General features: G+C 44.1%; 1 protein-coding gene across 3 annotated transcripts in view; it reads right to left on the bottom strand.

The window, feature by feature from the left end:
• Positions 1-237: 237 nt before the first annotated feature.
• Positions 238-18719, bottom strand: part of CDYL2 (chromodomain Y like 2) — a 198625-nt gene continuing 180143 nt past the window's right edge. For 2 of the 3 annotated variants that reach the window (XM_049863650.1, XM_049863649.1), the window contains 2 exons: positions 9338-9481; positions 238-6911 (listed from right to left, as the gene is read on the bottom strand). In XM_049863650.1, the coding sequence (XP_049719607.1) occupies positions 6753-6911; positions 9338-9481 (303 nt within the window). In that variant the 3' untranslated portion in view covers positions 238-6752. Of the gene's footprint in view, positions 6912-9337; positions 9482-15369; positions 18086-18719 lie in introns of those variants that run through there. The other variant, XM_049863651.1, reaches the window with a different exon arrangement.

The following is an 18719-nucleotide window of genomic DNA, read 5'->3' on the forward strand; positions in this document are numbered from 1 at the left end:
TACTAGGGTCCTCTGGCATCGAGTTGTTCCTCCCCAGTGACTGTCTGCCTGAGTAATGGAAGCCTGAAGCCAGACATGGGTGGGGTGTCTACACTCTCCAGGGAGCAGACCCAATCTTTAAGTCTCAGAAGTCTCAAAACCCAGAAGTACCAGAAACTCCTCTGTTCAGAAACCACAGAACCTGCTGGTAAACTTCACGTATGGGCTGCAAAAGGGAGAAACACAAGCAAATGGAGATGAAGTTTCAACCTTTTTATTCAAAGCAGCTTCTCACAATGTATAAATACTGCATATTAGCACACATGAAAAATACAACTTCTAAGGCACCCAGAAATGTGTTCATACACGTTACAGGACCATTCACAAAGAGAGTGTACAGTTTGCTCTAGACAGTCAGCATTTGATAAATCAGAAGATTATTACCCCTCAGTATTGTACCCAGTCTCAGGAAATATTTACAACATGGTGAGAAAGGGTGAGCTGTACCTGCATTATAATTCTATGAAGTACTCATACTTACAAATATTCAGAACTAGTTAAAGACTCTCCCCTGATAATCTGGCAAAATAAAATGACTAGCCTAATTTGCAAAGGTCTCCGTGGATTTTGGTGTGTGCGCTACATCCATGATCAAATCCAAACACTCCTAGGGTGAGCTGGGTAAGTTTTTGGTAGCCTGCTTCATTATCAGAAGTTTGGTAATAAGCCTTACCAATAGAACACAACTTCTTCAGCATCAATCATTTGTCAGTCGGTAAATGAATCGATAACTTCGTCATGAATGAAAACGGAGCATTATCTGACGTGAGAAGAGAAGAAAGTTCTCACACCAAACAGGGGTTGGAATGGGTCTGTGCAGAACAAAAGGAGGTGGAAATTTGGCAATTGCATGATCACACTGCTCAGAGTAGACATATCTGAAAAACTCACACTGGAGGTTCCTATTCAGATGAAGCAGGCTACGCTGGCCAGGCAACCTGGAGGAACACCAGACCTCCGCTTTTTATGATATGGATAAAAGCTGGGACTGCACAGCAGAAACACCCACCTGAGGTCAGTCTTGGAAACTCATCTTTCAGAGTCTTCTCAATGGAACAGCTAGTCCCTCTGTGCGGCCAGCCAGGGGGAACATGAGGTTGGCAGAAGCGAGCAGTTTCTCTGTGCCACAAAGTATGCTCATCTCTGTAGAGATGTGCCCACCCTCCATGGAACTCATTCTTTGTTGGAATAATGGGATTCTTTGGTCCTTGGTTTTATGAAAAGCAATATTTTCACAATCCTGTTAACATGGAAATGACCAAATTGACTAAGCTGGGACTACATAATGGCACAGGGACAAATTAAATAGTAGATGGAAAACGCTACACCCTCCAAACTTCACAGAGTCACCTTACTGAGCTCAGTGAAGTCTTTACTGGCCAACTCATAGAGATGCCAGAGCTGAAACTCAATCAGAAGCCAGTTTTTCTGACTGTCACACACACTGCAGAAATGTGAAGCAAACTTCCATTCTCATGGTCGGTAAGTTGACTTTCTGAACACCTACTTGCAGTGAACCAAATATGTAACTTGACTTTGGCTATAATATAGCCCTGGTGTCAAGATCATCTTTGTCGTGCTGGCAAAGAGAATCAATTGGTGACTACTTAATGAATGGCGGCCAATCAAAATGAATCATAATTTTTAAAACATTTAAATCTAATTTCTAGTTGATTTTATTAGATCCCAGACACAGCGGGCCCACTGTCAACAGCTCCATGACCCACATTCCATTAAAACAGCCCTGGTGGACTGGTCCAGCTGATATGTATGCCCTGCATCTAGTTTGCCTTTCTCCTGCTAACCTCAGGTTTGGTATGGCTTAACATGCATTGTCCAATGGTAAGACACTGAGGACACGTGGGGATGCTGTTGATCATGGAACTGAAATCGACTTCAGATTGTCTACACAGTAAGACTCATATGTAAACTTTGTTAACATCTCTCAATGAGTGCTGACCTCAACCAGACTGGACATTTCCCAGTCACCCACAAAGAACCTGGGTCAACTGTTGAGATCAGGAGCAGAAAATACCATTAGTTTGGAACAAATGATGGACCAGCAGCCCTCCCTGTGACCGTGTCTAAATTAGTGAATAGTACAAAGGTGGCTAAGGAAAACCTGTCTTTGGTCCATTCTTATGGCCAAAGATAATCACCAAGACATCTATCTGGCCCTGGCTGCCATCAGCTCAACCAAACTCTTCCAACTAGCCATGAGTTATGGGCTACATTGAGCCCTATCAACATGGCCTACGTTGCTTGGATGAAACAACCCGTATTACCCTTTATTTTGCAACAAGCTTAAGGCTCTGTTCACAAACTTCACCAACTGCCACATAGTGAGAATTTATAAATAGGGAGATCTTAAATTATATATGTTGTTGCAAAGGTTGCAAAATTTACTGATCCTAATGGTAAGGCTTATTCACAAATTCAACATATTTTCAAAATATGCTTCAAACTCAAATATTTCAAGAAAAAAAATTAACCGGCTCTCTAACAATATAAGAGCATTAAATTCTAATGTAAAAAAAAAAAAAAACTATTGACACCAAACCTGTATGCTATTGTTTGAAAGAACAAGTAATATGAATGGAAAAGATTGCCTAAAACGCATATCCTAATTTACCACAGAAATATAAAAGTTTATATTCTGAAAATATATACTGTATTAAAGTCTGTAAGCATTTCAACCAAAATTTGCAGAAATAACTAAGCAACACTTATCTACAACAAAAATATACATGCAAGACAACCCCCAAATGGTTTCCCTTAAGTATCTACAAAGGCAAAGTGTAGATTTTTAAAGATTATACAAAACCATTTACAGAGAATAAAATAAAATACTTAAGAAATCTCATTTAGAGTCTTAAATACTGTGTATATTAGTGAGAGTATCTAGACTAATATATACAACAGATCTAAGTATCTGAATACAGAAACACAGAAGAGAAGCAATTCTGCATTTTAAATATTCAATTAGGAAGGTTTGAAGGTGTTACTATTTGTTTCTCTGTTAAAAAATTTCCCACAGAAACTCGATTGTAAAATTGCATGAATGTGACTAAATTTCAAATTAAAAAAGTTTACAAATCTTTTTAAACTAACAATTAATAATGAAAAATGCAATTCAGCATTCACTCACGGCTATGTTTAAATGTGGATATTCAGAGAGATAGTCGCCTTGTTCAAAGTCCAATTTGATTATTATTTTTCCATCTGCATATTAAACTTCATATGGGAAAACATATTTTCATGCTTCAGAGAGAACATTTCCTAGCTTAATCTATCCCAAATGAGAATAATATTTTAAATCAATTCCCTGCTACCTTCTCACAGCTATTCAATTCTTAGTAGGTAATTTTGATAGTTTTTACTCAAAGGCATTATTTTAAAACAGGGAGGGACATGTGGTGCATTGGCAGTAGGCTGTGGCTTCCAAATGGTGAAGGAAGTCAGATCACGTTGGCCAAGTCCTGCACAAAGTCCTCTTAGAATGGGGCTGTTAACTCAAATGGTTCCACTATAAGACACAGGAGCTAAGCATTGTTAGCGGCTGGGGGAGAGAAAGAGAGTGAGTTCCAACACACAGCTAATAGGGTGGCAAAGAGCAGGTTGCCTGGAAAAGCTTCCTTGACTAAAGAGATGCCCTTTACTCCCCACCCACAGCCATTCTTCCACCCCCAAAGGAAACTGTGGGACCAGCCACAACTCCTCACAGGCCTGCCCAGCTCTAGGGTGTGACAGACATAGGATGGGTTGGAGGCAAAGCATTTGAGAGAAAGAGAAGAATGGATCCGATCGAAGGACAGAGGGCACTAGGGTAGAAAACAGAAAAATGAAAGTTTGAGCATTGTCCCAAGAAACCTATTAGGATAAGTCCCTACACAACAACAAATCTGGTCTTGGGTCAATTTGCAATAAGCAAATTTCATCTATACATTATCAGAACAACTATCTGAAAATTGAAAAACTCAGTGGTTCAGCCTACCCTATAGAAAACAGACTTAACTTTTGCCAAACTGGTAAAACATCCTTATTGAACAGACTGCATAGAAATAACCAAAATACAGACTGTCTTTTAAAAAACTTCCTGTTACATTCAGAACCTATAAATTAACATGGATTCCACCTAGAAATGCTTCCACACTACTTCAGTCATCAGAGAGCAGGAAAATGTTTAGAATTTTGGATTTGGTGGTGCGTCCAAAGCTAAAACACTCCTGGCTCTTTCAGCAGGGAACAAAGGTGGATATGGATTAAAAGGAATTTCCAACATCCTCTTCCATGTCCAGTAAGAACCCAGACACTACTTCTATAGATGTTGATTATAGCTGTCTCCGATCAGAAGCTAAACAGAAAGCAAGAGGCTCTTTCTTTAGAGGATTTGGTGATGGTGAAGAGATTATCTGTCACAATACATGAGAATAAAGGTTTGTCTGAGGGCTTTAGGAAAGCATACACCGGCTTTCTCAAAGTGGGCATGTGACAATAGGCATTTGGGCAAAAGCAGGTGTTTCCCTGTAGTATTCCCTATAGAGGACCCAAATAGACGAAGGGGAGGGTAACCAGGACTTCAATTCCATCTTCCTCTGCCTGGATTCAGACAAGATGGCTGTTCCTTTCTGCCTCCCATGGCCAAGATGGCACAGGCTGGAGGAGACGGGAGACACTTCCTCTCCTCCTTGACCCTCATGAAGTCACAGAGAAACTCAAGTAGGAAAGTTTCCTACAGAGGAAACCAAGAGCATCTTAAGGATCAAGAGTCCAAATAAACTTTAGTCACCGTTTAAGGGATCATGTCTCTCGCTCTACTGTAGACACTGAACCTGTTCTTTGAAATTCAATGCTCAGGGCCATGGATCCCTCCATCTGCCACGCCCAGGACATCTGGTCACCTTTAGTTGAGGAGAGAGGACCAAGGAGCGGTAATGGCAGCAATGACTCTTCCTCTTCTCAGCCAGCCTCATCTTCCCGAGCTGTGCCCAACTCTGACTGTTCCATTCAACCATCTCAGGGGACAAGAGTAGCTAATGACTAACAGAGGAAAAGAGAACGAGGGAAGAGCAAAGGGCCTCTGAGAAGACAGGGGTTGCAATGGAAATGGAAAAATCCCACCACCTTAAGCATCTAACTTTCTCTGGGTGCTTGACTCATGATAAGTGTTTAAGCCTCATGCAGAACATCCTCCATTTCTCTAATCTATCCTCGATGTTTAACTCCCTCCTCATCAATCAAAACCAAAACCAAACACCCCTCACTCCCTGCAGCTGACTCAGGGACTGTAGTCTGACGGTCTAAAAGCAGTTCCAGAGTTTTCTGGTAACCCAAGGCCACTGAGCAGGAAACCTCACACCTGACCATTGCTCCCTTTTGTCAGCAACAACAAGAAAAAAGATGGATAGTCTTGGTGTCTAGAGAGAGAAAGGGTCAGACTTTTAGCTGATAGCTCAGCAGAATGGGAACTCTTCTTCTCCTCCCAGAAGGCCAAAATCAGAAATCACTGGCCACACGGAAGAAAAAAACTCCTAAGTCCAACTTCAAGCATTTTCCCCAAGCAAATCAATCTGACTCCAGATAATACATGGTCCCCAGACAGGGCCTTATTCCCCACCTCTTCCTGACAGCAAACAAGTAGGAACTGTAGGTTTGTGTACCATTTCAGCTGGGAGGACACTTTATCTCCTAAAAGGCAGCAGAGTGAAGAGAAAATCCTTCCATGATTTCCCCTAAGGACAAGCCTGAAGAGCTAGTATTATATTATTACATTTTACCTGCAGAGGACCTGGTGCTGAGTTATTCCTTTTATCCACTGAAACCCTTCCATTGCCATCTACCTAAATTTTATGTCTACAGGGTTCATTGCTAGAATGCACTAAACGGCAAGAACCTTGTACGGGATTTGGTCCAGGGCAGTGTGAAAAAAACATTTGTGTGAACAACAGACACTGTAATATATAAACACAAATAAATAAATTAAATAGGTCTGATTAAAGAAAAATGTTTTCCTAGTAGTTCATGTTTTTGCAAAACTAGCTTTACATATAGTACACATAAATTATCAGAATTTCCACTTACATTGTTTTAAAAAATATATCTTTAACAAAAACATTTCTAAATGTACAATATCTGGGTTTGTAAATCACTCAATTAGGTTTTAAGACCAAGCCCTACAGGTCACAGAGATCTGCATCAGAAAGGAGACTGAGGCAGGGTCTACACAACCATTTTGTTCACCAGTCTGGAAATTCCCTAAGATGAACTGTCCCCTGTCACCCAATCTGCACTTAGCCACAGAGAGCCACGATGGCCAGGTCTCCCAATCAGAGGCACTGTGTAGACACAGCCTGAGTCAGAAGGATGGGGGACGTTGGTCTCCCCCTTCCTGGACCAAGATGGTGCATTTCAGCAAGTGGGGAAAAGATAGGGGTGCCTGGCAGAGCCTGGGAAGTAGCAGCCCTCGATAGCTCTCTGGCCAGTGGAATGGGGACGCTGGGGGAGGCCAAGTATTCTGTGTTTCCCATCTGTTACACAAAATCAAACCGATGAGGAGCAACCAAAGGACACAAGATATGCACACAACCTTAGGTACAAAAAGACATCTTAACAAGCTTCTCGGCCAGGGCATACGCTGTGCTCCCATTTCTGAAACACAGGGCAAGCTGGAAGTCAGGCGCCCTTCAGCGCTGGGGCAGGTGAGCCAGGGCCCTTCAGACCTCGTAAATCTTGTCCTGCAGGTAGCTGAACAAAGAGTCCAGGCCTTTGGAGGAACTCCAGAGTTGCTTGAGCATGAGGCATTCCTTCTCATTCACGTCCTCAAGCACTGATTTTAGGAAGCTCCGAACGAGGCATTTGGACTCCTCTAACACCTGGAGGAAAATGGACAAGCCTTGTTAGCTGAGTGCTGGGACTTTGCTCCAGGACAATGTGCTTGGCCTACAAGGCACTGGTCAACCTTCCAACATTCAAAGCCAGAGGAGATGGCCTCCGTTACCCTGGTGTTCCCAGCCTAGGGCTCCCAGCAATGCCATTCATGAATCTAAATGTGCTAAGATGTTGAGCCCTCAGTCCCCAGGACAGCTCCAAGTGTCTTGTTTTTTACCCAAGGGTGACATAAATGCAGTATCATTTTCTATGGGCACCATGAAACATGCTTTAAATTCTCCATGTCCCAGTTTCATTATCTGTCAGACAGGAATAATGGTGCCTAACTCAAGGATCACTGGGAATGTGGAATGAGATAATGGATGTCAATGTACCCATATGACCTAAACCAACAGCAATGCCCCTTGTTCATGCTTCGTGGTAAGAGTAGTACTCTTACTATTGTGAGTAGTAAGAGTTACAATTGTCATAGTAACAAGAGTAATAATACAATAATAATAACAGTAATGCTATTAGTAGTATAGCAATATATTACTAATATAATAATATACTATTATTAATATGCTATTAACAATAGTAATACTGTATTTTTATGCAAATAACACATCCTCCCCATGCGAGCTATTTTCATAAGTGCAATGCCCTGGTGGTGATGTGGTTAAGAGCTCAGGCTGCTAACCAAAAGGTTGGCAGTTCAAATCTACCAGCTATTTACTCCTTGGAAACCTTATGGAACAGTTCTACCCCGTCCTATAGGGTTGCTATGAGTCAGAATCGACTTCATGGCCAACAACAACAACATGCTAATTTTTTAGATGTTGCTGTAAAAAAAAATTAACCTAGCACTTACAAAAATACCTGGGCGGGGGGAGGGCGTGGTTGGCAAAAAAATGTAGTTGTGCATTATTTGCATAAACATACAGTAATAGTGATATTAGTAGTGATATTACTTATTCATATGACTAATACCATTAGTAATTGGAAAACTAATCATAGTAATAACAGCAATAACAAGGCCATTGTGACCACCAGTAACTAAGAGGCTCTGGAAGAAGTACTCTTCCTGCATCCTTCATTTACTCCTTATGGTAACTGAAAACAGCTAGCATTTTTATCACCACGTTTTAGATGAAGAACCTGAAGCTCAGTGAGGGAAGGTTGCCCAGGGTTGGTGGCTATTAAGTGATGGACATAGCAGGAAAATCCAGGCCTGGCTGACTCCAGAAGCTGCATGGCGCTGCCTCACTCTAGCACAGGCTTCCTTCCTTCCACTGACCTCTCCTGGCTTCTGCTGACAGCAAGGCTTCAGTTAACACTCTTCCAGGGGCTGTAATCTCATCCCTCAGCTGGGCTGAAGGCTGAGGGCGAAGGAAGCCTGGGCTAGCCGAATGACACCTCTTCCTCCCAACAATGTCTCCTAAGAGACTGTCTCTCACAGTCTCCTGGGCCTCACCTTGTTGGTGTCCATTCATTCCTCAGGCAAATCATCCAAAGCTCCTGAGTTGCTAACTGTTGATAGACAGAGCTTTCTGTGTAGAATTTCCCATTGGCTAGCCTCTCCTGAGAGCCTGTTTCCCCTCAGTTGTCTCCTCCGTTCTTGGGCTTTTCCCTAACATCTGGTTTCATGGATATGTCTCCACTGCCCACAGAACAAAGACCAAGCTTCTCAATGTAGCTTCAAGCCTGTCTCTCATCTTCCTTTCCAGTCTTACTGTCCCTTGCATACCTGAAGCATTCCCTCAAAACAGTGTCTGCAGCCGCTGCTCACACCCCGTGTGGGTTTTCCCATTGAAGGCCCAGCCCTCACTTGCGCTGACTCCTCTGCCTGGTATCTCTACCTGCTTCTCTGGGAAGCTGACTCCACCGTGACCAACCAGCCCCATTTCCCTGGCGGTTTCTGGGACACAAGGTTTTCAGTGCTAAAACCAGGAGAGTACCAGGCAAGCTGGAATGAGTGGGTCACCCTAGCTATTAGGAAGATTAAAAGAGAACCTATATAAAGAGATCAGCAAAGAACTTGACCCATGATAGCTGTTCATCTAGATGTGGAGATCAGGAACGCAAACAGAAACCTGTACACCGATGTTCACTGCAGCACTTTTCACAATAGCTGAAAGATGGAAACAACTGAAATGTCCATTAACAGATAAATGAGGAAACAAAACACGGTATATACACAATATGGAATAGTATGCAGCTGTAAAGAGAAATGAAGTCCTGATGCATGCTACAACATGGATGAACCTTGAACATTAATGCTGCGTGAAATAGGTCAGTCTCAAATGGACAAATACTGTAAGATCTCACTTATATGAAATGAGCAAACAGAGAAAACAAATAATATTAATGGTTACTGGGGGTGGGAGGTGGGGGGAGGGCAGAGTTTTTGTTTGGGGGCACGGGAACTCACCACGGCGCTGCAGGATGCCATCTCCTTGACCCGCAGCATGACCTCCTGGCTGAACGTGGTTGGCCAAAAGACCTGGGACACGAGCCCCCGGCTGCACGCTTCTTGAGCAGTGAGCTTCCTGCCACAGAAGAGCATCTCATTGGCCTGCAAAGACAAAGTGGGGAGAAGGCTGAGAGCCCGCAGCTGCTCCCACATCTGTTAGCAAGCCGTGGGTGTGCCATGTGCAGTTGTCCCTGCTCTTGACCGCAGGATTCTTAACCTGGGGTTGCAGAAGCTTTGGGGAGCCCTCTGAATAGCATGCAAATGTGTGTATCTCTACACTTTTCTGGGTAGAGGGGGCTATGACTTTCATCACATTCTCAGAAGAAGCCGTGTGTTTACTGTGGCTTTGTCCAATTATTGTCATTGTTGTGTGCTGCCGATTGTGAACCACAGTGGCCCTGTGTGACAGAGTAGAACTGCTTCATAGGGTTTCCAAGACTATAATATTTATGGGAAAAGAAAAGATTGCTAGGTCTTTTCTCCTGTGAGCGGCTGGTGGGTTTGAATCACCAACCTTTTGGTTAGCAGCTGAGCACATAACTGTTGCTCCATCAGGGCCCCTTGTCTGCCCATACCCCTCCTCATTTCTGGTGACAGAGCTACAGGGGGTATGTTATTTCAGTCCTGATACCCCAGCCGTGATAAGTGGCCCAGGGATGAATGGGTGACCCACCCCAGACCAACTAACGCTCTTCTGTGGGGTTTCCAAGCTGGAGCTGATGGGAAGCATTCTTCTCCCTCTCTGCTTGCAGGGTAGAGTCAGTGAGTCCAGAGCCACCCACTGCTGCACCCCTGCTTGTGAAGAGGGGTCTACAAGGGAAAGAGAAATGGACAAAGAGTTCCGATGGTATAAGAAGTCTGGACCCCATAACCCCCAAGGAAGCTCTATGTCTGGACTTTGCAGTTACGGGAGCCATTAGACTCCTTTTTATTTCTCTTATGCCAGAGAAAAGGTCCCAAGTCAAATCAGCACAGAGAAACGTGTCTTTCCCAGTGGCCCAGGGTCCTGCGTGGGGCAGAAAACACTCCCTCTGCCTTCTCCCGGCTCTTGTGAACTGGGCTGCCTCTACACCCCCTTTCCCCCACTCCAAAGGATTTCCTTTTGATTTAAAATGTGCAAGCTGTCATACACATTCCAGTAGGAGCCATGGATAAGGGTGAGCCCCAGGCACATAGAGAACAGAGCATAGAAACCAGCCCAAACGTAAAAATAAGTGACCCTCACACTGACAACTAGGACACAGTGGTCAGCACCCATAGGCTGTGTGATGCGGGTCCTTATCTCCTTCAGGACAAATTCCCAACTCCTTCTCATGCAGACAACCCTTCCCTGACCTGCCATCCACCTGCTTCTCCCTCCTGTTGTCTCCCTGCCCCTATGTGCTAGCCTTACATCAGCATTGCCATGCTCTCTCTGCCTCTAGGCCTATGCACGGCTTCCCCATCTGAACTGGCTGCCATCGATCAGTCACAATGCTCCAAAGGAGACTCTATCATGCTGAAGCAGAGAAATTTATTAGGTTGGCGTTATGAGTTGAATTGTATCCTCCACAAAGATATATGTTCAAGTTCTTACCACCCTATATCCGTGAATATGATCTTATTTGGAAATAGCAGGGCTTCAACCTGGGTCTTCCCAGTGCGGTCATAGCCGATGAAGTAAAAACAGAGGGACTTTAATTTGTTTTAATTTGGATGAACCAGAACAATAACTGGAACAGGAAAAATGCATAGCAATCAAGTCTCTTGCCCACTGGATCTTAAGCAGAGTAGGAAACAGCAGTGCTTCGATCAGAGATGGTGAACAGCCATGCCACTTTGAATGTGTGTCACTCTCCACAGTACTGCCAATAATCCCATCTCATGCAGTCTCCTGAAAGGGCTTACTATACCTCTTCTGAGTCTCCCATTCCAGAGTTTGGACCTGTAATTTTTCCCATTCCAGTTTCTCTTTCTGGCTCACCCAAATTGTAAAAATTCGGATCTGTTCTGGTTTCGCTTCATTGGCCATGACTGAACTAGTTCGAACTGGTTCAAAGCTCTGGGAAACAGCATCCTTGCGTGTGTAATGGAGTTAAGACGAGGTCATACAAGATTAGTGTAGACCCTGAATCCAATGACTGGTGTCCTTATGAGAGAAAGGAGGGTGAGATTTGGATACAGAGGCACAGAGGACACGCAAAGGGAAGATGGCCATGTAACAATGAAGGTAGAGATTGGAGTCATGTAGCTACAAGCCAAGGGACACCAAAGACTGCCCACAGCCACCAGAAGCTGGAAGAGACAAGGAAGCGTCTTCCCCTAGAGCCTTTGGAAGGAGCATGGCCCTGCTGACAACTTGATTTCGGATTTCTATATTCCAGAACTGAAAGATAATAAATTTTTGTTGTTTAAAGCGCCCCCGTTTGTAGTACTATTTTATGGCGGCCCTTAGAAAGATAGGGAGTTGGTAATAAGTCTATAACATACACTTGATAAGAAGTCTGAAGGAAATATATGCCAATATATTTATTTAGAAACACTTCTGTCTCAGGAAGTAGAGATAAAAGGAACAAAGTCAATAGAAGGAGCCAAACACAACTCAACTGGCAAGAACTTGTCTCAATCAGCAGCATTCTTGAAGTTTCAGAAATGACTGAAATGAGAGAGAGAAAGAGAGAGATAAAACTGCACAATTTTAACATTTTTTGTGACTACAAAAGATGGGGAGGGACTGGCGTAGAACTGGGAGCACAAAGAGCCCTGTTGGCATAGTGGCACAGTGGTTAAGTGCTCAGACAATAACTGAAAGGTCAGTGGTTTGAACTCATCAGCTGCTCTGCTGGACAAAGGTGTGGCAGTCTGCTTCTGTCAAGATTACAGCCTAGGAAACCCTATGGGGCAGCAGGCCTACCCTGTCCTTCAGGGTCACTATGAGTCAGAATTGAGCTTTGGGTTTTATGGTAGAGCACAATGGCTGCAACTGAAAGGGAACGAGTTTACTTCCTGGGCTCAGCACCTGCTGGTTTTTCTACCCCTGGTGAGACTGTGAGCAGCTTAAGTCAGCCCCGAGTTCCTGAATCTGAATGGACTGATTTGTCCCACCTATTGGCCCTGCTGCACAGGAGAGGTGGCGCCAATGGGTTTTGGGGGCTGACGACTACATCACCTGTTCTCTTAGTGGCTCTTCCTGTTTCAGGTCACCATCAAAGAGCAACACACACAAGGGGGAGAATGGAAGACCCCCATCCATCCAGACTCATCCAGGAGGTGTCTCCTCTGCACCCCTCTTTAACCCTGCCCTGTCCCACGCAGGGCTAGGCTTTCCTCTTTGGTACTCTCCAGCCTTGAGTATCTATACATCCATCAGGAACGTTATCAAACTACAGCGGTGGGGTCACTTCTGTCTTCATCTACCTCCCAGGTAGAAAGGCAAATACTAACAGGACCGACATGGAAGAAAGTACGACCTACAGGCTGAGATGCCCTCACTCTGCCCTGTGATCCCGCGCAAATCTCTGTCTCTCCAAGACGCAGTTTCTTCATCTCTAAAGTAGGTAACAATTATCACCCCTGGACAGCTGGGAGGATTCAAAAAGGAAACAAAAGTGAGGGGCAAACACCATGCCAGGTACACATTAGTGCTCAAAACTGGTAGTGCAGAGCATCTGTTTTATTTGGGTTATTGAGGCTGGAGCTTGTGTGTTATTCATCTTTGTATTTCCAAGTAGGTAAGACAATGCCTGGTGCATATTGAAGGCCCAATGAGGTTTGCTGACAGAAAGAAAGAGAAACACTTACTGGCTCTATCACCTCAACTCTCTAAGCCTTGGTTTCTTCATCTGTAAAATGGAGGACAATAATGTCTACCTTGAAGTCCCTGGGTAGTACCAACAGTTAATGCGGTCAGCTGCTATCCAAAAGTTTGGGGATTTGAGTCCACCCAGAGACACCTCAGAAGAAAGGTCTGGAAATCTACTTTCAAAAAATCAGTCACCATAAACCCTACGGAGCACAGTTCTGCTCTGACACACATGAGGTCAACATCAGTTGGAGACAACTCAATGGTAGCTGGTTTCTTTCAAATGCCTACCTTTCAGCATATTGAGATCTAATGAAATTATCATGTGTGAAAGCGCCTGACACAGGGTCTGACACACAGTAGGTTGTCAATGCAAGCTTGCTGAACCTTGCTGGGACAACCTGGCCAGTCCTTTGCTCTGAGTGCCCAGGTGGTTTTGGTATGTAAAGAAACACACTGGACACGTTTGCAGAATGGAAAGTATTAAAAAAACACCAGAGAGCATCAAAAATGATAAGCCATCGCCAAGCAAAATCTCCCAGTACCAGTGAAACAACAAACCTTTAGTGAGTACCTAATAAGTCCCTGCCACACTGAGTGCCTAAAGGGCTCCAGCCCCAAGGATTTCAGGGTGGAGGAAACAAACAGGCACACACACTCAGGAATCTGGAGTACAGAGAAGGCACTGAGCTCCCTCTGCCAGGGCTGGGACAACAGGTAGTGCCTGAGCAGAGCTTAAATGGCCTTGGGAGCCACCAGGGCAAAGGGAGGTTAGAAAAGAGGGCATCTGGGCCTGGAGGACAGTCTTGAGGAAGGTTCAAAGCAAGACTGTGCACAGGGTGCACAGGAAGTCACAGGCACTGTGGTGTTTCTGGGATGCAAATGTTGACGCAAGCAATCAAGCAGAAATAACGAGTGTATTATGAAGAAATTTTGACTTATGCTGAGGAGCTCTAACTTAATCCAAAAGACCTGCCAACAGTAAAGCACACAAAGCTTTGTAAGAAGACTCACAGAAAAAATTATCAGATGATCAAGGAGACCTTGGAATGTGTAGAGCTAGAGAAGGCAAAGGACAAGAGGGTCAAGGAAGGAGTTTCCAGAAGCTTCCATCATAGTGGAGCACATGCACAACATAAGGACTAAGAACAGGCACACTGGGCTTAACTAGGAGGTCATGGTGTCCTTGACAACAGATGATGGTGGTTTTCTTCGTTTTAATTTTTTGATTGTACATGAAAGTTTACAGTGCAAATTAGTTTCTCATTCAAAAATTTATACACAAATTGTTTCGTGACATTGGTTGCAATCCCTGTAATGTGTCAGCACTCTCCCCCTTCCCTTTACACCTCAGGTTCCCTGTGTTCATCTGTTCAGTTTTCTTATCCCTTCCTGCCTTCTTGTTTTTGCTTTTGCACAGGTGTTGCCCATTTGGTCTCGTATACTTGATTGTATACATTCTTCACGTGTGTAGTTATTTGCTTTATACTCCTGTCTAATCTTTGGCTAAAAGGTGGAATTTGGGAGTGGCTTCAGTTCTGAGTTAGGAGGGTGAACTGGGACCACAGCCTTGGAGTTGCTCCAGTCTGTGTCAGGTCAGTAAGTCCGGAACCCTCTATCGTGATCCCTGTCAGAGCAGTCAGTGGTGGTAGGCGGCCACTATCTAGTTGTTCTAGACTCAGGCTGGTGAAGCCTGTGGTTCATGGGGTCCATTAGTCCTTTGGACTGATATTTTCCTTGTGTGTTTGGTTTTCTTCATTCTCCTTTGCTGTGAAAGTGATGGGATGAATAAATATATTTTAGATGGCCACTCTCAAGCTTTTAAGACCTCAGATGCTAGACACAAAGTACAATGTACAATACTGTCTTTATAAATGATGCTATGCCAATTGACCTCGATGTTCCCAGAGACCATGGTCCCCAGGCCTCAGCCCCAGTAACTCTGTCCCTCAAGGTGTTTGAATGTGTCTAGCAAGGTTCTATGGTTTTACCTTGGTCCAGTTGTGGTGACTTCCCCTATATTGTGTGTTGTCATTCCTTTCACCAAATTGACAATTGCCTACTATCTGGTTCATGATTTCCCCTTCCACCTCACCCTCCCTCATAACCATCAAAGATTCTTTTTTTTTTTTTTTTCTGTGTATAAACCTTTTCTTGGGTTTTTATAATACTGGTCTCATACAATATTTGTCCTTTTGTAATTGACTTATTTCACTCAGCATAATGCCCTCCAGATTCATCCATATTGTCAGAATGTTAGAAGATTCATTATTGTTCTTTATCACTGCGTGGTATTCCATTGTGTGTTGTTGTTGTTAGGTGCCATCAAGTCCGTTCTGACTCACACACTACGTACAACAGCACCAAACACTACCCAGTCCTGAGCCATCCTCACAATCGCTGTTATGTTTGCGCCCATAGTTGCAGCTACTGTGTCAATCCATCTCGTTGAGGGGCTTCCTCTTTTTTGATGATCCTCTGCTTTACCAAACATGATGTCTTCTAGGAACTGGTCCTTCCTGATAATATGTCCAAAGAATGTGAGATGTAATCTTGCCATCCTTGCTTCTAAGGAGCATTCTGGCTGTACTTCTTCCAAGGCAGATTTGTTCATTCTTTTGGTAGTTCACGGTATATTCAATATACTTGGCCAACACCATAATTCAAAGATGTCAATTCATTTTGTTGTCGTTAGGTGCCGTCGAGTCAGTTCTGACTCATAGAGACCCCATGCACCACAGAACGAAATGCTGCCTGGTCCTGTGCCATCCTTACAATCGTTGTTATGCTTGAGCCCATTGTTGCAGGAACTGTGTCAATCCACCTTGTTGGGGGTCTTTCTCTTTTCTGCTGACCCTGTACTCTGCCAAGCATGATGTCCTCCTCCAGGGACTGATCCCTCCTGACAACATGTCCAAAGTATGTAAGACACAGTCTCGCCATCCTTGCTTCTAAGGAGCATTCTGGTTGTACTTCTTTCAAGACAGATTTATCCGTTCTTCTGGCAGTCTGTGGTATATTCAATATTCTTCAACACCACAATTCAAAGGCATCCATTCTTCTTTGGTCTTCCTTATTCATTGTTCAGCTTTAACATGCATACAAGGCGATTAAAAACACCATAGCTTGGATCGGGGGCGCTTTAGTCTTCAAGGTAACATCTTTGCTTTTTGACACTTTTAAGAGGTCTTTTGCAGCAGATCTCCCTATGCAATACGTCTTTTGATCTCCTGACTGCTGCTTCCATGGGTGTTAACTGTGGATCCAAATAAAATGAAATATTTGACAACTTCAATCTTTTCTCTAATTATCATGATGTTGCTTACTGGTCCAGTTGTGAGGATTTTTGTTTTCTTTATGTTGAGGTGTAACCCATACTGAAGGCTGTAGTCTTTGATCTTCATCAGTAAGTGCTTCAAGTCCTCTTCACTTTCAGCAAGCAAGGTTGTGTCATCTGTACATTGCAGGCTGTTAATGTGTCTTCCTCCAATCCTGATGCCCAGTTCTTCTTCACATAGTCCAGCTTCTCAGATTATCTGCCCATCTTACAGATTAAATAAGTATGGTGAAAGGATACAACCCTGATGAACACCCTTCTTGGCTTTAAACCATGTAGTATTCCCTTGTTATATTTGAATGAATGCCTCTTGCTCTGTATACAGGTTCCTCATGAACACAATTAAGTGTTTAGGAATTCCCATTCTTCGCAATGTTATCCATAATTTGTTATGATCCACAGAGTTGAATGCCTTTGCACAGTCAATAAAACACAGGTAAACATCTGTCTTCATCATCTAATGCTGCTATAACAGAAGTACCACAAGTAGACGGCTTTAACAAAGAGAAATTTATTCTTCCACAGTCTAGTAAGCTACAAGTCCAAATTCAGGCCTTCAGGGGAAGGGCTCTCTCTGTTGGCTTGAGAGGAAGGTCCCTGTCATCAATCTTCCCTTGGTCTAGGAGCTTTTCTGCACAGGATCCTTGGGTCTAAAGGATGCACTCTGCTCCTGGCACTGCTTTCTTAGTATATGAGTTCCCCGTCTTTCTGCTTGCTTTTATATCTCGAAAGATACTGGCCTAAGACACTATCTAATCTTGTAGATCTCATCAATATTACTGCCACTAATCCATCTCATTACATCATAGCGATAGGATTTACAACACACAGGGAAATCACATCAGATGACAAAATGGTAGACAATCATACAATACTGGGAATCATGACCTAGCCAACGTGACAGATATTTTTAGGGGACACAATTCAATCCATGACATTCCACCTTTGGGCCCCCCAAATTCATGTCCTTACCACATGTAAAATGTATACACCCCGTCATATCATAACAAAAGTCTTAAATCAACTCCAAGTCCAAAATCCAAAACTTCCTCTTCATCTGTGAAATCTAAAATACAAGTTACCCGCTTCTAAAGTACAACGGCAGAACAGGTACCCGCTGGACATTTCCATTACAAATGGAAGAAACTGGAGATAAAGAAGGGATAACAGGCATCAAGCAAGCCAGTAGAACACATTACATTAGCCCTCAAGGCTTTGCAAATGATACTCTGTTCTCTGAGACAATTTACACAATGGCCCAACCCTCCAGACTCTAGTTAGTGGCCACACTATCCAGATTCTAAGTGGAGGGCCCTTGGTCTCGGGCTTCAGCTCCACCTTCCACGCCCACTGGGATGGTAGCTCTGCTCTCTCAACTTTAGGCGCACCTTTCTCCTAGTCCATCTGAGTGGTGACTCCATCCTTAGAAAACACCAGAGGCCATGGCTCCACCCTTTGAAATTCCAGAGGTCCTGGCCGTACCTTTTGAGACTGAGGCAGCTCGGCTTCCTGTGTTCCTTGTCTCTTCAGCTTCTGCTTCCTGGTTCTTGGCCTCTCAGCCCTTTGGGCCTCATTGGCTACGTCCGCCCTGCTGAAACAAGTGTTCCAAAGCTCTGTAGCTCCACCAATAAGTGCCTGGAGGCACCCCACTCTGCCAGTAAACTTTGGCTGAAAGGCACTCAGCTATCTTGCTCCATGCGTCGGCAAGCCTAGCTCCACTGATAACTACCCAGATGTGCCCCACTCCGTCAGGAGGCCTCCTGCACAAAGGCACTCAGCTCTCTGGCTCCATTGGTCGGCTCCATGGAGAACCATGTCGCCCTGGTCTTATGGTTCTGCTACTGCTGGTTCTCTGTCGCTGCTGGTCCTCTATCCATTCATAGTTTCAAAACTGTTACCACATTTTAGGTATCTGTTAGAACAGCACCCCAATCCTGGTACCAAATTCTGTCTTAGGTTGGGTTCTCTAGAGAAGCAAAACCAGTAAAGCATATAAATCTATATAGAGAGAGATTTACATCAAGGAAACAGCTCTCGTGATTGTAGAAGATGGAATGTCCCAAGTCTGTGGATCTGGACAGAGGCTTCTCCCAATTCATGCAGCTGCAGGGGCTGGTGAACCCAAGATCGGCAGGTTGGAGAGCAGGGCTCCTGCTCACAGGCTGTGAAGATGGACAAATCCCAAGATAAGCTAATAGCTCAAGTCCCAAGAATCAGAGGTC

This window comes from Elephas maximus, chromosome 21 (assembly GCF_024166365.1).
Source record: "Elephas maximus indicus isolate mEleMax1 chromosome 21, mEleMax1 primary haplotype, whole genome shotgun sequence".
NCBI lineage: Eukaryota > Metazoa > Chordata > Mammalia > Proboscidea > Elephantidae > Elephas > Elephas maximus.